At 43.7% G+C, this 27,330-nt stretch overlaps 1 protein-coding gene across 5 annotated transcripts in view; it reads right to left on the bottom strand.

Annotated features, from left to right (window-relative positions):
- Nucleotides 1-27,330, bottom strand: part of DOCK4 (dedicator of cytokinesis 4) — a 650,492-nt gene that overhangs the window by 316,824 nt on the left and 306,338 nt on the right. For all 5 annotated transcript variants that reach the window (XM_033958349.1, XM_033958350.1, XM_033958353.1 and 2 more), the window contains one exon: nucleotides 2,584-2,665. In XM_033958349.1, the coding sequence (XP_033814240.1) occupies nucleotides 2,584-2,665 (82 nt within the window). The remainder of the gene's footprint in view (nucleotides 1-2,583; nucleotides 2,666-27,330) is intronic.

Below are 27,330 nucleotides of genomic sequence, written 5' to 3'. Positions count from 1 at the left end.
TCCTTATATCCATTGGGACTTAATGAATATATCGAATGGCAGCACGCCATTTAGGTTTTCATGAATCATATTTTTCACGTCATAATTTTCTTTCCCTTTTTGGGAGTATCTGTATAAACATTATATTTCCCGGAGGATCATAAAGACAACCCTGTATCCTCCGGGCTGACTATCATGTGATTGGCTTACGATCCACGTCACATGTTTACTGCAGTTAAAATAGTGGAGGCGTCCCCTTTGGTTCAGCACCATTTTCAACTCTGCTTTCAAATTGTAGCTGGTGACTGAGAGCCCGCAATGAAACAGCACGGTTAGTTCCTGAGGAAGGGGTTTTTTTACTCCCGAAACGGAGCACCGTAGGACGAACTTTGTTTTCCAGTAGCTGGCCTTCTACGGAGAAGTTAAGTACTTCGAGATAGATGGTTATCTTCAATGACTTGATTTGCTGATTGTGGACGCTGCTTTTTTGACCCCTGGACGAGGGGCAGAGACAGCCTTACTACTTCACGAGTGAATTATATATATATTCTTTATTGTTTTCACCTTTAACATGTAATTGTGTATTGGTTTTTCACTAAATTCACCTAAAGGGAGTCCAGGGATGTTTCACAGTTAGCACCCTTTCTGGGTATATATTTGTGACAGCTGGAGCTTTAGGGGGCTTGTCCCCATTGCAGGCTGTGCGACTGAGGGCTCCCTTTCACAACTATCTAATATAATAAAACCCTAAGCGCGCATGCACACTCTTACCTGCGTGGTTCCGTTTTCCATGAGCTGTAGATCCCCAGCAGGCAACAGTGCGCATGCACGCTTTGACTTCCTCCCTCACTGTAAGTTCACCACCGTCGTCACCCCCTCCCCCCCTCCGTGCACTCTTTCCCGGCGTACACGAACCCCCATTGACCCTCCCACCGCGAGACGCAAAAACCTCCTGGTTCTAGCAGCGGCCACATCACACTACAGATGCTGCTTCGCGGCCTTCCCATGCTCTGATTTCCTCTGCCGGCGTCTCTTATGACATCATCAGAGACGCGGCACAAGAAATCAGAGCATTGGAAGGCCGTGAAGCAGCGTCTTTAGTGTGATGTGGCCGCTGCTGGAGCCAGTAGGTTTAAAGGTTATCTTGCGGTGGGAGGGTCAGTGGGGTCGGCTGCACGGCAGCAATAGTGGCGGGGGGAAGAGGGTTCTACTGCACAGGGGGATGGCTGGAAGGCAGGAAGGCTGGCTTCGGAGGGTGGGGGTGGGACAAAGTATGGAAGGCAGTGAGGGGGAGCAGGGAAGAGGTGCTGCTGGACTGGGGGAGCAGGGAAGAGGGACCAGGGGAGCATGGAAGAGGCGCTACTAGATAGGAGGAACAGGGAAGAGGTGCTGCTGGCGGGGGGGGGGGAGAGGGTTCTACTGCACAGGGGGATGGGCTGGCTGACTTCGGAGGGTGCAGGAGGGACAAAGTATGGAAGGCAGTGAGGGGGAGCAGGGAAGAGGTGCTGCTGGACCGGAGGAGCAGGGAAGAGGGACAGGGGGAGCAGGAAGGGGTGCTGCTGGACAGGGGGAGTAGAGAACAGGTGTTGCTGGACCAGGGGAGCAGGGAAGAGGTGCTGCTGGGTCAGAGGAGCAGAGAAGAGGTGCTGCTGGACTAGGGGAGCAGGGAAGAGGTGCTTCTGGACCGGGGAAGCAAGGAAGAGGGACAGGGGGAGCAGGGAAGAGGTGCTGCTGGACTGGGGGAGCAGGGAAGAGGTGCTGCTGGACCGGAGGAGCAAGGAAGAGGGAGCAGGGGAGCAGGGAAGAGGTGCTACTGGATAGGAGGAACAGGGAAGAGGTGCTGCTGGCGGGGGTGGGGGGGAGAGGGTTCTAATGCACAGGGGGATGGCAGGCAGGCAGGTTGGCTTCGGAGGGTGCAGGAGGGACAAAGTATGGAAGGCAGTGAGGAGGAGCAGGGAAGAGGTGCTGCTGGACCGGAGGAGCAGGGAAGAGGAAGAGGGACAGGGGGAGCAGGAAGAGGTGCTGCTGGACAGGGGGAGTAGAGAACAGGTGCTGCTGGACCAGGGGAGCAGGGAAGAGGTGCTGCTGGGCCAGGGGAGCAGAGAAGAGGTGCTGCTGGACTAGGGGAGTAGGGAAGAGGTGCTGCTGGACCGGGGGAGCAAGGAAGAGGGACAGGGGGAGCAGGGAAGAGGTGCTGCTGGACTGGGGGAGCAGGGAAGAGGTGCTGCTGGACCGGAGGAGCAGGGAAAAAGGACAGGGGGAGCACGGAAGAGGTGCTGCTGAACAGGGAAGTGGGTTGGGGGAGGGTATGCTTCTGCTGCTACTGCACAGGGAAGTGGAGTGGGAAGGGAAATGCTGCTGGTGAGAAAAGGGGGCAATACTTTTAAAACAAATTGGAGGAAATTTTTTTCCACTCAGAAAATAGTTAAGCGCTGGAATGCGTTGCCAGAGGATGTGGTAAGAGTGAATAGCGTAGCTGGTTTTAAGAAAGGTTTGGACAAGTTCCTGGAGGAAAAGTCCATAGTCTGTTATTGAGAAAGACATGGGGGAAGCCACTGCTTGCCCTTTATTGGCATCTAATCCTTAACTCTTGACATCTGTTACCTTTAGCACCTCCTGGATATGCTCCTGTCGTTCTGCCTCTATTATTCGATCAACATACCATTTCAACACTTTTATAAGGTCTCTGCAACATCAAAAGACAAACTATTATTAACATGAAAATGTTCAGAAAATATTCCAGAAAATTAACTCTCTTAAATAGGGATAAAATGGAGAGAGATAATATAGATCACTTACAGCAAGGCTATTCCTGCTATAGATGAGATCTAAGCTACTGAGGAATAATCGAGTACAGTAACTGTATACACTGCTCAGATCTGAATCTAAACCAGTGTGAATAATTATGAAAAATTTCATTCATTTTAGAGATGTTATTCTGTCAGAAAATGCACTGCAAATGAACTGCAGAATAAATTAGGGTAAACACAAAGGATTCCTGATAAGGACTTATTGGGGGCAGGAGTAGCAAGAAAGCACTTTCATTGAAATTCTTCCTCTTTAAAATGATCTTACAACCTTTGGCAAATGAGAAACATTTTGTACTATCAATTACCACATAACTGATATGCAACAAACATATAGCTGGTGTTATATTGGCGCTCAGACAATGAAAGAAATAAGTCTTAATCCGTCTTGAGGTTACAGCTGTAGTGCAACTAAAATAAAGTTGCCCTTTTTTGTGGTTTATTTCATATCCAAGGAGAGAAAGGTATTTACATGTTTTTGAAGTCCCTCTTGTTCAATCAAATGTACCATTATAAATACAAGCAAACTGGGATACAGTGTCACATGCAGATGTCATAGGCTCATGAGAACCATAAGAACTGTCTGGATTCAATTTCTAGGTTCTCTTGATGGGGCAAATGTATTAATGTGCTAACAGTGGACTAGCATAGTTTTAAATGCATGCATTAACTGCCAATATTAATGAGATGGAAATGAGGCATGTGTTAATGGTGATCATAAAGTAGGGATATTAATGAAGACAGTAAAGCAAAAACTGCTGAAATGTTAGTTGTTTTGCAATAATCTGTTAATTTTGTGCATCTTAATGTATTTATTGTCACTGCACTAAAATATAAGGAGTTATTTGTTTCTCATTAATTTATTAGCACAGATTTTGAACTAGTTTATATGTTAACTACTTTTATTAGATAATAGAGGTGTTAAATGTGCAGTTTAGTACAATAACCCCTCAAATACTTAAATACTGTTTCAAAAACAGTTTTTTAACAGCCTTTTTGTTTACAATTCCAGACACATTCTTTTTTGCAGTTGGAAAACGTATGTGTCAGCAGAATTTTTGCAGCTGCTGTACCATTAAAAAAAAAAAAAAAGCTTAAAAAACAAGCCTCTGCATTGTGTGACACATTGTATTTTCTATTTGCAAAATTTTAATAAAAATTTTTGGAGAAACCCCCCCCCCCAAAAAAAAAAAAAAAAAAAACAACAAGCCTCCAAGTAAAGTTTGTAAGAAGTAAAGCACAGTTACTTACCGTAACTGTTATCCAGGTGTTATCCAGGGACAGTAGGTAGATATTCTCACATGTGTGTGACGTCATCCACAGAGCATTGGTACGGAAGGTCCCAAATGCATCACCACTTTTAAGAACTTTAGAAAGTTTGCAACCGACCGCACTGCGCATGCATGAGTGTCTTCCCGCCTGACGTAGGCGCATGGCTCCTCATTTCAGTAAGCCAGCTAAGAAGCCAACCAGGGGAAGTGGATGGGTTGTGAGAATATCTGCCTTCTGTCCCTGGATAACACCTGTTACGGTAAGTAACTGTGCTTTATCATAGGACAAGCAGGCAGCATATTCTCACATGGGATGCTGGGAGTGTTGGCCTTTTAAGAAAATAAATTTTGTAATACAGTTTGGCCAAAGTGCCCATCCCATCTGGAAAAAGATTCCAGACAGTAATGTGAGGTGAAGGTATGAACCGAGGACCAGGTAGCAGCTTTGCAGATTTAATCAATAGGAGTAAAGTGGAGAAAAGCTACTGAAGCTGCCATAGCTCAAACTTTATGGGCTGTGACATGACTCTCCAGTTGCAGCCCAGCCTGAGCAATACAGAACGAGATGCATGCATCCAACCAGCTGGATATCATTCTATTAGAAACAGGATGCCACACCTTGTTAGGATCAAAAGAGACAAAAAGTTGTGGAGATGATTTATGTGATTTAGTCCTTTGCATATAGTAAACTAATGCTCTTTTGCAGTCCAGAGTATGAAGAGCAGTTTCTCCAGGATGAGAATGAGGCTTGGGAAAAAAATACTGGAAGAATAATCGATTGATTGAGATGAAATTCAGTGACGACCTTTGGTAAGAACTTTGGATGAGTGCAAAGCACTATGCATGTTATGGTGGAACACTGTAAATGGTGGATCGGCTCCGGGTGCCCCCTTGTCAATTAATATAGGCCACCACTGTGGCACTGTCCGAGAAGACAAACTGCTTTGTTCTGGAGCACATTCTCGAAATGCAAGAGAACCAGCTGGATCGTTCAAAGCTGCAGATGACTGATCAACCACTTTCTCTCAGAAGGGGACCTACAACCCTGTACCAGACTGTCTGCACATAGCATCCCCCAGATGTAAAGACTGGTGTCCATCATCAAGATCACCCAGATGGAGATCTGAAGGGTAACTCCTCTTGACAAAGAAAGAAGGTTAAACCACCAAGTTAGACGGTGCCGAACCTCCATCATCTAAGCGAGCTGCACATGCAGACGATCCCTCTGCAGACTCCAACAGAAGTTAAGCAAGTGCACCATAGCCCAAGGAACTACATCAATGGTCGTGACTATGGACCCCAGAACTTGCAGGTATTGCCAGGCTGTTGGGGACAGAGAGTCCCGAAAGGTACACATCAACTGCCAAAGCTTCTCCTGGCGCGACTCGGGAAGAAACACTTTGTTCATCCCCATGCCGAAAAGGACCCTAGATATTCCAGGTCTTGCGTTGGAATGAGGCAACTCTTTCTTCTGAAAGTGGACCATCCAGCCTAGTCTCTGAAGCAACTGGACAACCTGGCACACCATTAGGTGCCCTTTGTATTCCGCTCTGGCTCTAATGAACCAATTGTCCAGATACAGATGGATTTGAATCCCGAGTTTCCGTAGGTGGGCTTCTACCACCACCATCACCTTGGTAAAGGTCTGAGGCGTTGTTGACAGCCTAAAAGGCAAGACCGCAAACTGGAAACACCATTGCAAGATGTGGAACCTCAAGTATCTTCTGTGTCTGGAAAAACAGGGATATGAAGATAGGCCTCTGTCAAATCCAGAGGCCAGAAATTTCACTGGCCTCACTGTTTCCATTTTGAAATGGGGAACTCTGAGGGCAACATTGACCGCTTTGAAGTCCAAGATTTGTCTCCAGTCTTCAGAGCCTTTCTTTGGCATGATGAAGTATACTGAGCATCTGCTGGACTAAGGGACAGACTCTATGGCTGGAATGTCCTGCAATCTCTGGATTGCTTGGCCATTTTGTCTGGGCATCGTGTGGAGAGTCCAGAAAAAATTCTGGAAAAGGTTGCTAAAATGCGCATTTGTACCTGTCTCACAGAATGTCCAACACTCAGCAATCTGTTGTGATATCTATCCACTCCACCAGGAATGCCAAGAACCTCCCTCCAATCTGCGGAGGGTTGGCCGAGGGCCTGGCATCATAATTGCCTCTTTGGGATGAAAGTAGGGCGGACTCACGAAGATTGTGGATGCTTAGCTTCACCAAACTGTGGTTTAGTTGTCTGATAAGATATCTGACCTGAGGGACCTACAGAGTATTGACAATATTGCCAGGAGGCACGAAAATTAGAATGCCCCTGTCCCCTAGAGGAATGGGGCCTGCTGTTGGGATCAGAACTTAGGTTTATGGTCCTTCACATTAGCCATAAGGTCATCCAGACCCTTACCGAACAGTAATTGCCCCTTAAAGGGCAGCTTATTGAGGGTGACCTTAGACCAGGGGTGTCCAAACCGCGGCTCATGGGCTGCATGCCATCTGGCAAGGTGTTTCATGCAGCCCAGCATGAAATTAGTGCTGCCCGATCAGACTTGCTGATCCAGTGAGTCCTGAGTCTCCTCTCCTAAAGCAGCAGCAGCAGTGGTGATCAGGCTGCTCCTGACCCGCCTGTCAGCCTTCCCTCTGTCGCATCACTGATGACATCAATGATTATACAGCAGAGGAAAGCCCTGGTGGGCAGGCTGAGAACAGCCTTTTACTGCTGCTGTTTTAGGAGGCCCAAAAGTTCTGGTCTCATGGGGGGGGGGGTGTTCAATTGGGAAATGTTGCACAGGGAGATGGGAATGAGAAATGAAAAACTTCTGCACAGGGGGATAGGAGGGAGGAAGGAATGCGATTTCCTTTTCACCTGCCAAATCTCACCAAGCCGGCCATGTCAGAATCAAATCACATCATCCTTTCATCTCTTCCCTGCCCCTGTGCCACCAACTTTTCTTCCTCTCCCCCCCTGTATTCCAAGGTTTGCTTCTTCGGGTCGCAGTATTGGCAGCAATTCCCACACGCTGTCTGCCGCTGACCCAGAAGTCTCTCTGCAGCAGAGGGGAGACTTCCGGGTTAGCAGCAAGCAGCATGTTTGAGTCACTGCTGCTACCACATCCCAAAGAAGTAAACCTTGGAGTACAGGGAGGAGAGGAAGGGAAGGGGCAAAAGGAACTTCAGGAAGGAAATCTGGTGGCATATGAAGAGGGAAGAGGAAGGAAAGTTGGTGGCACAGGGGAAGGGAAGAGGTGAAAGGAACTTCAGGAAGGAAAGTTGGTGGCAGAAGGGGAGGGCAGGGTGAAAGGAAGGAAAGTTGGTGGCACAGGGAGAGGGAAGAGTTGAGGGGAAGGAAAGTTAGTGGCACAGGAGGGAGGGGAGGGTGAGAGGAAGAAAAGTTGGTGGCACAGGGAAGGGAAGAGGTGAAAGGAACTTCAGGAAGGAAAGCTGGTGGTACAGGGAGATTGAAGGGGTAAGAGGAAGGAAAGTTGGTGGCACAGTGAGAGGGAAGAGGTAAGAAGGAGGAAAGTTAGTGGCACAGGGGGAGGGGAGGGTGAGAGGAAGGAAAGTTGGTGGCACAGGGGGAGGGGAAGGTCAGTGTCAGCCTAGCATTGCTAGCAGTGAACACTTTCAGTTGACTTAACTAACATCAGCAAAGGCCTATGGGACATTATATCAATCTGACTGGAATGTTGATGCAGTTAGACCCTAAATGCTCCTGCACAGAATTCACATACACTAAGCATCCAGCCAAACTGGATTGTTTATCAAGAAGATAGGCTACTTGAATGGGACAAAGAAGCCAGAAACTAATCCCATCTACCATGCCTGCAAGTGTCACATCTTCCTTATCAATTAAACTAACCATTGTTTCAAACAGTTTACAAATTATAAACAGAAAGATACTGGGAAATACAATAGTTTCTATATTCAGAATAAGATTCCAAGCTATAAAAGCCTCCTCTCTGCAACACATTGCTCTCTATCTCTGGAACCCGAAGGTTAGACCATCACCCCCATCCCCCTTTCTCTCTATCTCTCTCTCTCTCTCTGGCTCTCCCTGGAACTTCACACTTCTGTGTCTCTCTTTTCCTCTGGACTCTGTAAGGCAGGGAAACTGCTTTGCTCTCTCCTTAATTGTAATGCTTAATTGTAATGCTTATGAATATTGCTTTTCTGTAAGCCTATTTCTATAATATATTCTTTATGCAAGCACTCTTAGTGGTCTTTGTGAGTGATTTTACTTCCTAATGAATCTTCTGTGAGGGTATTGAACCCGGGACCTGGAATTTGTAAGGGTGCTTCAACCATATCCCCTCCATCCTTATATTTGGGGGACTCTGTCTCGGTCCTTCCTGACGATTTCATCTGGGTAAGTAGAATTAAATTTTTTTCTCATGTATGGAATAGGCAGGATTTTTTTTTTGTATGTACTGTGCAATAGGATTATTGGATGCATAAGACAAGGTGAGAGATGGTATTTTTCACTCAAAAGGCCTTGTGCAGTATAGACAGAGTGAGACAGAAATTGAAAGACCTTGGGAAACCCTTAGATTGTACTTTAGACTGGCTGACACACTGGTGAAAAGTTCCAGTAATATGGTGGGGTTTTATACTTGGTGAGATTTTACTTATCAATAGACTGTATTTTTGATTGATAGACAGAGCAAGATAGAAATCAAAAGACTTATCAATAGACTGTATTTTTGATTGATAGACAGAGCAAGATAGAAATCAAAAGACCTTCTGGAACCCTTAAATTGTTTGAGACTGGATGACACATTTGTGAAAAGTTCCAGTAATATTTTGGGTTTTATATTTGGTGAGATTTTACTATCAAAAGTCTTTGTAGTTTTACCTGTGCCAGTTTGCATTTTATACTTTGTTATTATAGGCTTGCTAGAGTGTGTTGCATGTAAGAATATTTGAGCTGCTCTGAAGAAAAGCATGATCCAAAGTTAAAACAGTCACTCAATTAAGACACGCCACATCTGTACTAATAACTTTTAACTTTTTTTCCTTTGTGCCCTGTTGAAAGGCCCAGTGTGAACTGGAATTGGCAGCTGGCATCTCTGCTCTTCTAACAAACTTCTTATATTTTTTCCTGCTAAACTGCTGCCTGTAAATTTCAGGTAGTAACCAGTGTGGACAAGTGTGAGCATAAGTGTATTCTTTATGCCAGTGACTCTTGCCTAACACACTTTACCTCATTTTTTCTACCTATTACCAAAGTCTCTCTCCTTCATAAGTGGGAGCATTTCAATCTCAAAGGCTACACACAGACAGGGACATTTAGACGGCCATATAAATATATGAGCAAGGCCCACAAACCAAGGCAGACTTCTGCAGCCTCAAATATGGATGCTTTTGATTTTAAAGAACTCACAGATATTGTACAGAAATATTTTGACAGGAAGGGTGGCTTTTCCAAAACACACATGGTACGATATTCAGAAACAAATGGTTAATCATTCTCAGGAGTTTAGAAAGAAAACAAATAAGCGAAAGTGCCTTTTCATTCAAGGCCTATAGAGGGAATTATTAGTATCAGACAAGAAAATACTGACTTGAACACTCAGGCCCTGATTCTCTAAAGTGCATCCCGATTTTAGGCGTCCTACAGCTGTCTAATCAGCCAATCGGGATGCATGTTTTTTTTTAAAAAATGCTTCCCAGGCAAGCCTGAAGGCACCTCCGGGAGCCTAGGGAGACCCGCAAGATGCCTAAGCTCGTCTAAGGGCCTTAGGCGGGCCTTAGGCTGAACCTAGGCGGCCCTACGCGTCTCCCTAGTAGAGGAGAAGCTTAAAATGTAGGCCAGCAAAATGCTGGCCTACATTGTAAGTAGACGCGGCCGCTATACTTATCGCGGCAAGGGATCTCTCTGCCGCTATAAGTATAGCGGGCCGTGGCCCCCTGACCAGGAGGGTGCCCAAACCCTCTGCCCGAAGACGCACCTCCCCCCGACACTACTGACCGCCCCCCCCGACATTACCGATCCCCCCCCCGACAATATTGATAGCTGGCAGGAGGGTGCCCAATCCCTCCTGCCCGAAGACGCACCCCCCCGGCGCTAACCCCCCCAAACCTCCACTCCACCAAACCTGTTCTTAGAAGGGTCTTGCACGTCTTGAGCCGGCAGGCACGCCTCGTCGAAATGAAGCGGGCCCGCCCCTTCCCGGCCCATCCCGCCGAAGCCTAAGGCCTGATTGGCCCAGGCTCTAGAAGCCTGGACCAATCAGGCCTTAGGCATAGCGGGTCCGCCCATCCCCACTTAATCTAAGGCCTGATTGCGTCTCCGGGCAGAGGGTTTGGGCACCCTCCTGGTCAGGGGGCCGCGGCCCGCTATACTTATAGCGGCAGAGAGATCCCTTGCCGCGATAAGTGTAGCGGGCTGTTTCTAATCTAACCCGTTTCTCTAACCCGCGTCTGTAACATGGACGCCGGTTACAGAATTGGGGTTTAGTTTAGGCCGATTCTGAATAGGACGCCTCTCCCGGGCGTCCTATTCAGAATCAGGGCCTAGGTGTCTTGCGGGCCTCGCCTTCAATATAGGCGGCCTGCCTGGGGAGCATTTTTTTTAAAAAACGTGCATCCCAATTGGCTGATTAGACAGCTGTAGGATGCCTACAGCTGCCTAAAATCGGGACGCACTTTTAGAGAATCAGGCCCTCAGTGCCATCAGCTGTCTAAAGACTTAGATGAGGCACAAATTCATATATCCATGCTAAGAACCCAAATTGTTCAAGAAACAAATTCCTTTTTAGCTGTAAACGAAAAATTAGAAGAGGCCAAGGCAGAATTAAAGTATTTAAAGTCAAAATGTGCCTCACAGGGACAGGTTAATGCTGTCTCCTCACAGATTTTGCCTTTGGCACCGGTGCCACCTTCACCATATAATCCATGTAGTCAGTTTATAGAGAAACAGAAACAGTTTTTGTAGCAGGCCAGAGAAAAGGTAAACTAGCTGCAAATGAAGAACCGACAAACGAAGATGAGGAAAATTCATTACCATGCCAGAGCAATACCAATAGTGTCCCTATAAGTGACACAGCACCAGTAACAGTAGTGCAGCAGGGACATATGAAAGACAGTGGCATTGAAAGAATAGTGGAGAAAGTAGGCCTTATGCCTTTTAACATAAATGAATGGTGCAAATGGGCTACTGACATACTAATTCACTGGGGTCTAGGGAAATACAAAAGGAATAATGCAGATTTTGATAAGCTTATGCACCTAGCCCTGGGTCCACATTATTATAAATTTGGATCTCTTGGTCATCCATACCAGTTTGTAGAGATGGGCATCGAACAACTATTTCGCTGCACCTCCTTGGAAGTACTTAGAACTCTTTCATCCCTGCCAACCGATGCACTATATCATATAGGTTGTGGGTAATAAACACTATACTTAAAAAGCATGAACTCTGGCCCAGTTCAGCAGATTATGGTCAGAGAGAGCATAAATAATTTCTATTAGAATTATTATCCCCTGAGATTACTAAACACCTTCTGTTATTTTCGTAGGACCCTAAAGCTACCCCTTTTGACACTTTACTGCTCAGGATTGGGGCTGTGTGAAAGACCCAGCCAACTCAAATTATTTCAGTATCAGAAGCTAGGAGGTGGCGTGCTGAAGGAGCACCCCAATACAAGAAAACACCACACACAGGAAACACAGGGCATGGCAGAGGTAATTACAGAAATTCCTCCACTTACATTCCTTTCCAAGAGCTCAGAGCACAGACAGAAGCATTAGAAAAAGAGAAAATTAAATGCTAACAGGATAGACATACAATGCAGTTAGAATTGGACAAAATAAAAAGTGATTTGACAGCCAGGAAAAATAGCACTAGGGCATAGGGCTGTCCTGACTCTCTGTGTCCGAATACCAAGGTGACTCAAACCTTCACAGCCATGCCAGAATCCTATCACTTACCTGTGGACTCACTTCTGGAGACACAGGAAAAAGGAAAGAAGTCAGACTCAGAATTCAGCTTGAGGTATGTGGCACCTTTGATATTGGATATTGGATTAAAAACTGGCTAGCGGATAGGAAACAGAGTGGGGGTAAATGGACAATACTCGGACTGGAAGAACGTCACCAGTGGGGTGCCGCAGGGCTCGGTACTTGGACCCGTGCTCTTCAACATATTCATAAATGATCTGGAAATGGATACGACGAGTGAGGTGATTAAGTTTGTGGACAATACGAAGTTATTCAGAGTAGTGAAGACGCAGGGGGATTGTGAAGATCTGCATCACGACATAACTATGCTCGAGAAATGGGCAGCAAAATGGCAAATAAGGTTCAACATGGATAAGTGTAAGGTAATGCATGTCGGTATCAAAAATCCCATACATGAATACAAGATGTCCGGGGCGGTACTTGGAGAGACCCCCCAGGAAAGAGACTTGGGAGTACTGGTCGACAAGTCAATGAAGCCATTTGCACAATGTGAGGCAGCAGCGAAAAGGGTGAACAGAATGCTAGGAATGATTAAGAAGGGAATCACGAACAGATCGGAGAAGGTTATCATGCCGCTGTACTGGGCCATGGTACGCCCTCACCTGGAATACTGCGTCCAGCACTGGTCATCGTACATGAAGGAGGACACGGTACTACTCAAAAGGGTCCACTGAAGAGCGAATAAGATGGTTAAGGGGCTGGAGGAGCTGCCATATAGTGAAATATTAGAAAAACTGGGCCTTTTCTCCCTCGAACAGAGGAAATTGAGATGGGACATGATCGAAACATTCAAGGTACTGAAGGGAATAGACTTAGTAGATAAGGACAGGTTGTTCACCCACTCCAAGGTAGAGAGAACAAGAGGGCACTCTCTAAAGTTAAAAGGGGATAGATTCCGTACAAACGTAAGGAAGTTCTTCTTCACCCAGAGTGTGATAGAGAACTGGAATGCTCTTCCGGAGTCTGTTATAAGGGAAAACACCCTCCAGGGATTCAAGACAAGGTTGGACAAGTTCCTGCTGAACCAGAATGAACGCAGGTAGGGCTGGTCTCGGTTAGGGCACATGTCTTTGACCTGGGGGCCGCCGCATGAGCGAACTGCTGGGCGCGATGGTCTACTGGTCTGACCCAGCAGTGGCAATTCTTATGTTCTTATGGACACTTGCGACTGTCCCAATGTTAATACTACCATAGAGGGTCAGGATATATTAACTTTGATAGATGCAGGGGGCTAGAATCAGTTTTGAAGATAGAGCGCCTCCTACTGAAGATCAGAAAAATGTGGGAATTTGTGACATTCAGGGTATAAATGACACAGCTTCAAAGTGTGTGTCTATCCCTGTAGAAATGGAAAAAATGAAAGACAGTGTAGAAACCACTGCCAGCACGAGTGAGAATACCAGCAAAGAAATAGTTGAGGTAGCTAGTCTTACATTGGGTACCGAAATTCCAAATGATTCTAAAACTTTGGTTCATGAGGTTATTCCTGTGCAGTTAGCCATGCAGTGTTGCCTACCAGTGCAGCAGCAGGATCGTAGTGTAACTTACTCAGAGGCTGCAGATGTTTCATTTGGGCACAAGAGAAGTTATATTGTGGGAAAAGGTACACTGAAATTTTGTTTGAGGGCGAAGATTCTCAACCACAAACACAGCATCCAGTACTTCCTCCAGTAACAGAACTAGTGTCTAAGATGAAGAAGAGGGGTCTGAGTGGACCTATCTCTTCAGCATGTGGCTCTCCAGCTTGGTCATTTGCTAAATCAGGGGGCTCCAGTAGGTTCACTATAGACTCTTGGGCTCTAAATAAGGTTTCAAAGTCTGTGGTACCAGTTTCAGCCTCTTACTCTGAAATTACTGTGAAATTTAACTCTTAATGTGCATTTTTCTCTGTCCTAGACATGACTAATGATTTTTGGAATCTGCCCCTTGCCTCCGAGTGCCAGGACACGACAGTGCAGACAAAAGAAGATACATCTAGCCTGCACCTGACCTCTCAACAGCAGTGCCCACTCCTCAGAGTGCAGTGGGACCCAGGTGGCAGACATGTGGTCAAGGTCAGCCTGAATAGAACATGGACAAAGTTTGCTCTAAGTGACCTTGAGGATGCTGCTAATTTAAAATGGGTTTTGTTTTGTTTTTTCTTAGCAGCAATTCGTATATATATATTAGAGAATGACACGGAGAGCGATCCCCGCAGAGAACCGCGGCGTGGCTGCGGTTTGGCTGCGGGTTATGGAGACTCCATAGCCAAATCGCCGCAGACACGGGGACAAAAGTTTTCACCGCCCACAAAAACGGTGAAAAGATTTGTCCCCGCAGGCAAATGTACCCCCTTCTATGTACCGCTATTTACCTTGTCTTCACCGTGTGTCTTTGGTTCGGGACCAGGTGTCAGATTTTTTCCGGCGGCCATGTTTGTCTCCGCCATGTGGTCTGTCTCCTCCAACTCTCTACCCGACTTGCACGTTGCCGCATTGACTCCGCCCCCTGATATACAGGCTCTTCATTGGTCAGTTCTTTTTGCTCGATTGGATTCACTTTTCACTCATTTCACTGGGAGGAGCTGAAAGCCTGAAAACTTCATCAGGTACAAGTAAGTGTTCTCCCCGGCTGATTTAGATGACCGCCCAGCTAATCCTGCTCATTCCCGGGCTGACTCGCGCCGAAAATTTTGACGCCTGCCTTGCATGCTTTTACTTGCTTCAGGCCTTCCTCATTGCCGGGACCTGCCTACTTTCTGTTTCCGCGAAGGCAGGACCCGGCAGCGAGGAAGGCCCGAAGCAAGTAAAAGCAGCAAGTTGTAAGCTGGGGCTCTATCGTGTGCGTGCCGGCTTCCCTTCTCTTCCCCCCCCCTGGGATGCTACTTCTGGTTTCGGAGGGAAGAGAAGGGAAGCTGGCACGCACACAATAGAGCCCCGGAGGGAAGCTTACAACTTGCTGCTTTTACTTGCTTCGGGCCTTCCTCGCTGCCGGGTCCTGCCTTCGCGGAAACAGAAAGTAGGCAGGTCCCAGCAACGAGGAAGGCCCGAAGCAAGTAAAAACAGCAAGTGTAGTGGTATACAATTTGAGAAAAAAAAAACGCACGGACATTGGACCTGATTCTGCTTGCTCTCGCCACAGACACGGACCGACACGGACCTCAGATTTTTAAGGCGGTACGGGTTTAGATCCGCGAGGTCCGCCAGGTCCGTGAGGACCGCGTTTTACCCCTTCCCCAACCTTGGTGCTTATTGTGGTCAGCCAGGAAGAATGAAATCAAAAGAGTTCGAGTTTAGTCAAGCTGTGATTTGAACTTTATAGGCTTTTTTTTTTTTTCATCCTTTTTCATCCTTTTTTTCATCCTTTTTTTTCATCCTCAGGCAGAAGAATGCTCCATTTATTAATCTTGCAAAGTCTGATACAGGAAAAGCTAGAAGTGCATCAGAATTTAAGGAGCTTGGGGTGTGCAAATCTACTTAATGCAGAGATTACAGTAAAACAAAATCACTTTTCTATTTCACTGCAGCTCTATGAAGTTATTTTGCCCTTAGCTATAGTCAAATGATGGATAGGAATATGTTTATTTCATTTAAGTTAAGGGAAAACAATATTTTTTCTGAGTATCCTTTAAATAATGGTTCACAAATTAATTCAGCCTGTTTTAAGGCTGGGTTTTGTTTTTCATATTATTGCTTCTGTTTTTATAATCTTTAATAAATAAGGGGCAATTTTCCAAGTGGGTTCTTCCTAGTAGGCACTCTGAGACTGTACAGGGAACGCCTATTCTATAGCAGTGAATGGGCTCCCAGGTTCCATTACAGAATGGTAGCATATAGCCTTAGATTCAGGCGCCTTACAGTTAAAGCAGCCATAGAGCATGTCCACTTGTGGGAGAAATGATTTTATTTTCAGTTTAGTGATCAAAATGTGTCTGTTTTGAGAATTTATATCTGCTGTCTATATTTTGCACGATGGCTCCCTTTTACTAAATCACAATAGCGGTTTTTAGCACAGGGAGCCTATGAGCATTGAAAGCAGTGCAGGGCATTCAGCGCATCTCCCTGCGCTAAAAACCGCTATTGCGATTTAGTAAAAGGGGAGGGGGTATATTTGTCTATTTTTGTATAGTTGTTCCTGAGGTGACATTGCATAAAATCATCTGCCTTGACCTCTTTGAAAACCTGCGGAATATATATGGGGTGGGGGAAGATTAGTGATAGAAAAATTGTATGAAAAATGACTATTTTCAATTTAGTGATCAAAATGTGTCAGTTTTGAGAATTTATATCAGTTATCTATATTTTGCATTATATTTGTCTATTTTTCTATAGTTGTTTCTGAAGTGACATTGCATATTTTAATCATCTGTCTTGACCTCTTTGAAAAATGAAACAAATATTAATTAATATTTTTTCTGCATACAGTGTGCTTTGTGTTTCTTTTAATTTTGTGGTTACCATAATGAATTAATATTATATACAGTAGTGTACATGAAAAATGAATGGAAGAAATTGCATTACAATTAGTACTATTTACTATTATGATGGGGATGGGGGTCAGGGGTGTGCATTCCAGCTACCAGCACATCTTCAGAGAGGGCATTCTCTATTGCAGGAAGGACTGTGGAAGAAAGGAGAACTAGATTGAATCCAGAGATTGTGGATGATTTGTTGTTCATCCATGGGTTAAAAAATAAGGACAATTAAAAGTACAGGGTGTGTTTTGTTTTTGTATAGTTAACTAAGTTGTAAAGTATGTTTCCTTTATACGTTAATAAAGATAAGTATATAAAATCATACCTGTTTGAGGCTTTTATGCATGCTGCAGTGACGGTGACGGGGCGGTGAATGGGATGGCAGTGGCGGTGACGGGGCGGTGAAAGGGATGGCAGTGACGGTGACGGGACGGTGAAGGGAATGGCAGTGACGGGGCAGTGCAGAGGATAGTCGGCTGGGGACGGGGCGGTGATGGGGACAAATTTTTTCCCCATATCATTCTCTAATATATATATAGCCATCCCAGACCAGTTTTGGCACAGAGATATTTCTAATGTATTCCAAGGATCTTCTTTATCACTGCAGAGATAAAGACGCTCCAAAGAGACATTAGCTTTATGCCTTTTCTGAATATGGAATGGGTATGCTATGCATTATTTGTACATATACTTTACTCATGTGTTCATCTTTGTTTTGTTTTTCTATAACAAAGTGTTTAGTTGCAGAGTTAAATTCAGCCCTGAACACTTGACAGATGGAAGAATAGTTTCACGCCTAAAACTTATGTTTTGTCTGTGCCATATGGTCTGTGTTTTGTCTATTTGTTTTAGTTTGAGGGGTACCCCAGGATACATAACATTGGCTATTTCTAGAGCTCTTTTCCCACTTTTTTTATTAGCCCAATTGCGCAATGTTCTTTTTACCTATAGTTTTCATAACTTAGGTGTAGCTTAGTTAGGGGTTATATTTTTAAGAAAAGGTTTTATACAGTGTTTATTCCATGGTGCTCACTAGATATGATCAATTCAGTACAGAATTATGGTCTCTCTGAAGTGCCATAATAGTTGTATGCAGCACACAAAAACATATCTTTTTGGAATGTCCGATTAAGAACCTTAAGTACCTGAATATTATCTCTCTCTTGCCATACCTATACCAGTTTAAATGCATTAATATTGTCTCATGTTGCTACATTCGGTACAGGCAACCTGGTCTCTCTCTCTCTCTCTCTTTTTCTATCTCTTCTTTGGATCACCTCACTGGGGTCAGCCGCTGAATGATATCTGGACTCCTTTCAAGCCGGTGTATTCCAAGCTATAAAAGCCTCCTCTCTGCAACACATCGCTCTCTATCTCTGGAACCCGAAGCTTAGACCATCACCCCCATCCCCCTTTCTCTCTATCTCTATCTCTCTGGCTCTCCCTGAAATTTCACGCTTCTGTCTCTCTTTTCCTCTGGAAAGGCAGGGAAACTGCTTTGCTCTCTCCTTAATTGTAATGCTTAATTGTAATGCTTATGAATACTGCTTTTCTGTAAGCCTATTTTTATAAAATATTCTTTATGCAAGCACTTTTAGTGGTCTTTGTGAGTGATTTTACTTCCTAATGAATCTTCTATGAGGGTATTGAACCCGGGTCCTGGCGTTTGTAAGGGCACTTCAACCATATCCCTTCCACCCTTACAGTCAGAGGAAGGAAAGTTGGTGGCACAGAGAGAGGAGAAGCACATTAGGTGCAATCACAGAATTGTTTATTGTTCTTATTGTTTTATCTAATCTGTGGCAGACTTAAGGAAGTGCATTCCCTTTATCCACAACTACACTCAATGCATATTATTCAAAAGGTTCAAAACATTAATAATTATGCAGTATCCCCTAGAATTTCATTTGATCAACAGGAAGATAGACCAAGCAAGAGCAATGTAATTGCAAGTAACTACAGGCATCCAAGTACCTTTAAAAAAAGAAATAGGAAACTGAAATCTATTAGCACTAGAACATTTTTATCATATAATATTCCTGTTAATATCTCTTATGCATATCTTAATACAAGATCTGTTAGGAATAAAGCTTTTTTAATTAAGAATTGGATTATCAACAAATAGCCTGTCTCTCCTTAACAGAGACTTGGCTTATTTTTGATGAAGATCCAATAATAAATGACTTATTGCCTGCTAAGTTTAAAATTCTTACACTAAGGGCTCCTTTTACGAAGGCGCGTTAGGGCCTTAACACGTGGAATAGTGTGCGCTAGCCACTACTGCTTCCTCTTGAGCAGGTGGTAGTTTTTCGGCTAGCGTGCACTAATCCGGTGCATGTGCTAAAAATGCTAGCGCACCTTCGTAAAAGGAGCCCTAAATCGTGATGGTAGAAGAGGGAGAGGACTGGCAGTTATTCTTCAGGAAGGATTTGAATTTGAATTTTTGGATTCAAAAATGACTAACCATCTGGAAATACTATCATGTCAAATTAGCAATAGGGAACTAGAGGGCTCTCTCTCCTGTATACTATTCTATGTCCAACCAAAAAGTTGGGCAAAGGCTAGAGAAAAATTTTTTGAATTTGTGTTAAATAATTCTGTTACACACCCTTATATTTGATTGCAGGAGATATAAATATATACTTGGAGGAAGAGAATAATAATGACACTAAGGATTTTTTGAGCTTTTTAACATCGCTTAATTATAGCTATCCGCAATTTAAACAAACACACGAGAAAGGATATCATTTGGACATAGTAGCCATGTCCTCAAAGAATAATTTACATACATCCATTTCTCTTTCCAATGGTAATTGATGTAAAGATATTTGGTCTGACCATTTTACTTATTTTATTTTGGATTAGAATCAATTCAATTTAAAAAAGTATTTAAGTATAAAAAAGGATAAGGTTACGAGAGGTAACATTAAATCAGAAGAATACTGGTCACAATATGAATCCTTAATAGGGCCTAGTGAGGGGGAAGACTTCTATGATTATTGGATAAAGACAAGCACAACTATCCTAGATACAAATGCACCAAAACGAATAGGTAAACATCGCTTAAATAACCATAATAACTAGTTTGATAGTGAACTTTTAAAAATGAAACAATCAGTAAGACGACTAGAAAGGATTTGGCAAAAAATGGGCAAACAATCAGACCGTAACAATTGGACATCAAATATTAAAAATTATAAACAACTGATAAAAAGAAAAACATAAAGCATTCTACTCATCCAAAATTGGGTCAACAAGTAAAAACACAAAAGAGTTCTTTCATATGGTCACAAATTTATTCGATACTACACATCACACTCAATCTACATCTGATAATAAGTTTCCATTAGCCAATGAACTAGCTCAACATTTTGACTCAAAAATTAAGAAACAACTTCACTCAAAATGACAACAATGTTCATCAAATGCCTACTACTCAAAAAATGCAAGTTATGTAGATTTGACTTGGAGCTCCTTTCAGGATTTAGATTGGGAAACCTATATAATAAATATGTTAAATCATACTGCATTATGGACTCTTGTCCATCGGAAATTATGGAAGTAGCCTCAATAGATTTAAAACTAAATCTGATGGATTACTTGACTAATAATTTGAAAAATGGGAAATTCCCTATTGACAAAGGTCATATTATAATTACGCCAATTCCTAAAAATTCCAAAGATTCACTTGCACTGATTACAAATTGAAGACCAATAGCATCTATTCCATTTTTTGTGAAAATAATGGAAGGTCTGGTACACTCAGAACTGTTGGACTATCTTGACCACTTCTCTCTTTTACATGGATCTCAGTCAGGGTTTAGACCTTTGTTTAGCACGGAAACAGTAATTGCTGCTATTTCGGACAATCTATGCAATTTATTTAACAAAGGCTTTAATGCCTTGATATGCATTTTGATATTAAGTTCCGCTTTCGACTTGGTGGATCATGAGAAGTTGTTATAATGTTTGGATGCAATTGTCATCAGAGGTGAGGTGTTGGAATGGTTTTGAGGCTTTCTTAAGCTTCGTACCTATCAGGTCCGTTTCAAGGTTGATCTTTCAGAAATCAGGTGTAATCCATCTGGCATTTCTCAGGGTTCGCCACTGTTCCCACTGGCCTCAGATGGACTGAGCAGTAGAATCCCCAACTCTCCCAAGAGGCAGAAGGGAGCTAAAGCTGAAGCTGCACGGCACGTAGAACATGGATGCTCGCCTGTCAGTCATCTGCTGCAAATAGGGCATGAATCCAAAGTATCCTGCCTTGAGGAGTCTATCTGATGTGTTTTCTTGCAAAAACAAAGCTTGTAGAAGCAGAAAAAAAGCTTTAAATTCAGATCTGGAAAATCTAAGATGGCTACCGTGGGAGCAATTTTACTAATAAACTACCCGGGGAAACTACAATGACCACTAAAACATGGTGGTTTTAGGATTTGGGGGGCTAACTTCCAAACAACTTAAAATCCTAATTTGGAGACTCCTCCCCCCAAAAAAATCGATCTCACAGGCTGTCAGCCTGTTATTCACTGTGCCATGCTGTGTGCTGGGAGCTGCAAGTTGGAAGTTGAAACAGCTTACAGGGAGATCTTCTGCCTCACAAGCCTTGAAACCTGGACTCCCAGTCTTCTGACTGCTTCTCGGGCCCAACGCTTCAGCCAGAGACCTCCACCTCACACGGAAACACCACGCATGCAAACGGGTGGAGGAATGCAGTCGGCCATGATCCTGGATACACTGCCATGGAGCCACACATCCTGTACTCGAACCCAATAGTGGATGAATCTGGGGTGAGCAATGCTCCCAAGGGAACGGTTCCTGAGCCTCTTGGATGAAGACTTTGCCAGTAAAGTCTGCAATCTCCCGTAGCTGTACCTGCTGAGAACCTCTGCAGCACGAACACGCATAGCCATGAAAATACTGAAGTTAGAGGGACCCCCACACACAGCAAACACGAGCAGCAGTGGCATACCAAGATGTGTGGGGGCGATCTGCCCTGGGTGCAGCCCATGAGGGTGCAGACCATAAGTGTCATGATCCAGGAACTTCGCTGCTCTGCCGGCATCGTGATTTCCTCTTTGCTGGGTCCTGACTTCATGGAAAAGGAAGTAAGTGGGACTGGCTCAACGCCAGCAGAGCAGTGAGTTAAGGGAGCTGACAAAGAAACAACTCAAATACCTCCGGGCCTACCTTCTAAAGCAACAGCAGCAGTGAGGGTGGCCGGTTGTTGGAGGCAGAACTCTGAACAGGCTTCTTGTGTCCTGCTCAGGCCTTCCCTTTGCTGCATCACCGATGATGTCACTGATGATGCAGCAGAGAGAAGTCCTAGTGAAGCAGGCTGCAAACAGCCCGTTTGGTACTGCTTCTAATGGTCAGCCATCGCCACAGCTGTTGCTGTTGCTGGCGATCCAAACAAATGTCAAATCTTATGGGGGGGGGGTGTCGGGCCCAGAGGTGCTGCACAGGGGAATTGGAGGGAGGTTTGGAAAGCTGCTGCACAGGAGGATGGAAGGGAGGGATGGAAAGCTGCTGCATATGGGGGAAGAGAGGAAGAATTGTTGGACATGGGCTGGAGAAGAGGATGGGAGATGCAACATAGAGGTAGAAAGGGGTAAGAGAGAGGAATCCTGCATATGGTGGAGGGGAGAGAGACATGCACGAAGAAGAGAGGAGAAATGTTGGACATAGCAATCCATCTGGGGTACCTCAGGGCTCCCTGTTGTCGCCCACTCTTTTTAATATTTATATTTCATCTCTAGGACACCTATTGAAAAAGTTGAATTTAATTTTTTATATATATGCAGATGATATTTCCATTTTAATTCCTTTGAATAACATAACAAAAGAAATTTTAGAACAAATCTCTCACATCATGACAGAAATAGAGCAATGGACAACCTATTTCAAATTGAAATTGAATACAGAAAAAGACAAAAAATTTTTTAGCAGGTACAAATGACAAATTAACTAGGACATCGCTTCACCTAAATCGGCATGATTATCCGATTTTAAAATCTATTAAAATATTAGGAGTCACTTTAGACTCCCACCTTACTTTGGTAGATCATACGAATTTGGTGGTGGAAATTAAAGACCATCAAAAAATATTTTGACCTTTTATCTTTTAGATTGTTAGTACAGGCATTGGTACTATCCATATTGGACTATTGTAATATTGTTTATTTGGGCGCACCAAAGAAAGTTGTGAGAAAATTGAGAATAGTGCAGAATACGCTGGCTGTTCGCCTGATATTTGGGCTGAAGAAAAAGCGATCATATCAGCCCTTATTATTGTTTATTACACTGGTTGCCAGTGGAAGCACGAGTAATGTTCAAATTCGCATGTCTCTGTTTTAAGTTGGTTTGGGGACTGGCCCCTACCTGTTATCTCATTTTGTGCTATATAACCCCGTGAGGATAACCAGGAATTGTAACTTATTTGCATATCCGAAGATTTAGTTTATAAAATTAGGGGCTCCTTTTACTAAGGTGCGCTAGCGTTTTTAGCGCACGCAAAGGAAAAATTACCACCTGCTTAAAAGGATGCGGTAGCGGCTAGCGCGCGGGGCATTTTAGCGCACCTTTGTAAAATGAGCCCTAGGTCTTTTTTAGCTAGGATGCTTGCATTTCAAGCAAGTAAACAACAGTTCTGGTTGGGCAACTATATTAGCGAAGCCATGTTATCTTGTGGCGCCTTTCAAAGAGAAATTAAGACAATATTATTTGATAAATTTATCTCTTAATTTGATGTTTTTATTCTTAATATCATTTTATTGTTTTACTGCATTAATTTAAATTCTTATTGTCTTTTTAGTCAATATGCTGTATTCTCATATTATTATTGTCCAGTATATGCTGTATTGTCTCATATTATGATTGTCCAGTTTTTATCTTTTGTGTAAACCGCCTAGAATGCTTTTGATTGTGGCGGTATACAAAAATAAAGCTATGTTATGTTATGTAGAAAGAAATGTTGCACATGAAAATAGAGGGGAGGAAGGGAGAGATGCCACACGGAGGGGAATAGAGAGGTTTGACCCAGGGTACAAAGCAGGAAAAGAGAGAGAGAGATGGTAGACAGTGGGAAAGAAGGTACAAAATGGAAGATGGATGGTGAGAACTGAGAAAGAAGAAAACGTCAAATGGGCAGGAGACCCTGGCAAGCGAATTAACAGAAGACAAACAGAAATCAGAGCCTGGGACCAACATGATTTGAATAATAAAGTGACGAGATAACAAAAGGTAGAAAAAACAATTTTATTTTCTTTTTTGTGACGACAATACATCAGATTTGAAATGTGTATCCTGCCAGAGCTGATGTTAGACAGCAAGCGTGAGCTAGGATCCAACAAATAAAAAAAGACTTTTCCTCTCTATTTTGTTTACAACACAGCACTGGCATGGGGTTGAAGAAGTTGTATCCCTATGTAATGTTATATTTTAACATTGTGAATGTTAAACTGTAATGTGTTTTGAGCTCTCTGGGGAGGAAAGGCTATAAAAATAAATAAATAAAATTGCTAAAAATAATTTTTTATATGGGGTGGGGGTGGTAGTGGTGGTGGTGTTAATAAACGATCGACCTCAGGTGTCACATACCCTAGGTAAGCCACTGACAAGCAGAAAAGACTAGCTCCTACTGTCTTGCTTGTAGGAAGACAATTGGAAGTCAGAGGGCAGTCATGAGGTAAGAGGAGAGAGTCCAAAATATATACATGAAGCTTCCTACAAGAGATCTCATGAGATGGGATTGACTATCACTTGTCCAGAAATAGAGTAGGATTGTACAAGAACTTTTAATACAGGAATACAGTGCAATTGTACAAGAACTTTTAATATAGCCACATCTTTTTGAGCATTGTGATCCTGTAGTGCCCCCACCAGGATAGCAGCAGAGGGGAAGACCCCACTAATAGCTTCCCTTCAGCCAAATCCGAGAGTCCGCACTTCTTTTCAATCAGTTAAATAAACTTTAATCATTAACTTAAAAGAATAGCAAGCTTTTCCAGTTTAACACAAAGCACATCACTCAGGTGGGCAGCTTAACAACAAGCATATATCTTCTTTCTATCTCTACAGGGTCTCCCCCTCCCTTCCCCAAATCCACATTATCTTTAGGTTTTTCCTTAGGAGTAGACTCCCCTTGAGGTCTCCTGAAATATAAATAGTAAGCCCTAACAATTGGAGGTAAATTTTCCAGTGGAATGGCAAGGACTTCTTGGAAATATTTTCTCGCCATCTCAACTGGTGAGATGACAGGACATTTAGGAAAATTCAAAAACCTTAAGTTATTTTTCCTAAGTGAATTTTCAAAGTTCTCCAACTTGCGATAAATAAAGGATCTTTTCTTAACCAATTCCAATTGGACAGTCTTTACTTCCTTTAAACTTTCTTCTTGTTTCTCCAATTTTCTGATTAGTCACACTCCTTGCTGCTCCACCTTGGAATAGATAGTTCCATAGTCAGTTTTGATAGTTGAAAGACTCAATTTAAGGTTGGCGTCCATGATAGATATGGCCTGCCAAAGCACTTCCATATCAATTTTCTCCGGTCTTTACAGCTCCCCAAAACTGATGTTATTTCCTCCAGAAGCTCCTCTCACCTCTCCTTCAATGGTAGTAGGGGTTAGCTGACCAACATCTTCATCACCATCCTGCTGAGGCTCCAGTGCTGGCATCCCTCCTCTGCTGGAGTCCAATCCTCTCTCACCGGGCGGCTGAGTTCCTGCAGCAACCTGCACCAACAGACTTCCGGGTTGGTGAGGAGTTGACCTCTGCTCCAGGCTCAGAAACGCCCAGGTAGTTCCTATGCCAAGATTCCCCGAAAGCTCCGGGCTCACCTCCAAAGTAGAGTGGGTTTCCACGGCTGAGCAGAGAAAGGCAGTCGATATCATTGACTGCATCATGAGCTGTGGGGTCCTGGACACCGGAGAGTTAGGGCGAACAGTCCCCCTTTCTCTTTCACACAACGGATCAAAGTTGCGCTTTAGTGGTAAGTAATCCTCACAAGTATTCAATAGTGTTCAAAATCAAAATCAACAAAACAACAAAAATTCCTAGAATTGAGGGTTGTCATCTACCCTGCGGGCACTGTCAATGGTGCCCGTTCACGATCTCTGGTGAACTATGGGCTCATCCAGTTACTGGCATCACTTATCGCTCTAGAGCGATGACAAACTGTAACTCCAGCCAGGTTATATATTGTATTCAATGCCCTTGCCCGAAATTATATGTAGGACGCACATTAAGACCTATAAAATTGTGTTTGACTGAACATAAGTCCCGGGTTCATACCCGCAATGAAAGTTCTCCATTGATCCACCATTGGAAACTATGTGGCCAAACTTTAAAAAATCTCAAATGGAGAGTACTTGATATAATTACAGCAGGGTGGGAGGGAGATAATGTTGAAAGAAATCTTAATTTAAAAGAACTTCGTTGGATGTTCATGTTGAACTCCATGGCTCCGGAGGGGTTAAATGAAACATCTGATTGGTTAGCTCAAGTTGACCTTAACTAATTATTCTCTGGATATGACGTCAGGGATGGGAGATATTTCAGTGAGTGCTAGGACGCCGCAGCCATCTTTCAGATGCTGATTGGCACGATAAACAGGAATATTCAGCTATGCAGGTATGTGGCTTCTCCTGTTGCTCTTTAGAATAGTAGTATTATCTGTTCTAATTTGAATTTATTGTGTGTTTTCCCTAGTGCCCTCAGCCTTGATAAAGAGTGGTGAAACGCATTGGCATAGGGGAGCGTTCTTTTCAACGCTGGAGAAAACATATGCAGCATGATTTAAATAATATATGCATTCAAAAAAAAGCTAAGTCATTTTAATTACATAATTTATTCTAGTCGCATAAGATTTGAAAAATGCACAACAAAAGTAGAAAATAGACACTATGAAAAAAATACTTTGGGATGAGTGAAGAATTGACCGGCCTAAGAGTTATATTACTCTATATGGTCAATCTGACATCCCATAGTGGAAGTTCTTTATCCTTAGTCACATCACTGGAGTTTTTGTTGTTTTGTTAGTGATAAGTAGCCAGAAAGACAAAAAAAGCTTGACGGCTCGCTGCTTCCCGTTCAGGCATCTATCTGTCCTTGACGCTGGTTTCTACCATTCTTGGTATCTCCTTTCCCTTTCCATTGCTCCACTCTTGTAGACCAGCATTTCCTCCCTCTCCTTTCCTTCTCACACCACTGAAGCCTAACATATCCCTGTCCCATCTCTTTTTCTTCCTGTCACCTCCCATGCCCCAGCATCTCTATTCCTCCTCCCTGTCATCCTCCTCATAGTTCAACATTTCCCTCTCTCTTCCTTCCCTTGAGTCCAATATCACTCCTTTTCTTTCCTCTCTCCGATTGTCCAGCATGTTCACTCTTTATCCTCCATTCTTCAATTCCAAGATGTATGTCAACCTTCCCTTTCTGCCACCTGTTGGAAGAGAAGGATGGATAAATGCTGGATGCCCCACCCAATGATTTTAACATCTCACCTTCTTGCTTCCCTTACTGATTGTTATCCAACATGTCTCCCTCTGGTTTCCCTTCCTAACTCTTGTTATCCAATATCTCCCCTCCCGCCTTCCCTACCCCAAACATATTTCCTTCTGGCTTCTCTTTATGCCTCCTGTTCAACATTTTTCCCTCACCAACCCTCCTTCATAGATCCCTCCTTCTTGCTTCCCTTCCATCCTTCTGTTGTGCAGCATTTCTGCCTCCTTCTCCTCTAACCTCCCTCCCTCAAACATCTCTCCTTCTGGTTTTCCTTCCTACCTCCTGCTGTCCAGCATGTCTTCCTCTCCTCCTTCCTGTTTCTTGCTGTCCATATCTTTCCCTCTCCTTTGTTCCTCAGGTCAA

This window comes from Geotrypetes seraphini, chromosome 9, assembly GCF_902459505.1.
Source record: "Geotrypetes seraphini chromosome 9, aGeoSer1.1, whole genome shotgun sequence".
In the NCBI taxonomy this organism is placed as follows: domain Eukaryota; kingdom Metazoa; phylum Chordata; class Amphibia; order Gymnophiona; family Dermophiidae; genus Geotrypetes; species Geotrypetes seraphini.
This window is presented reverse-complemented; position numbering and strand designations above follow the sequence as displayed.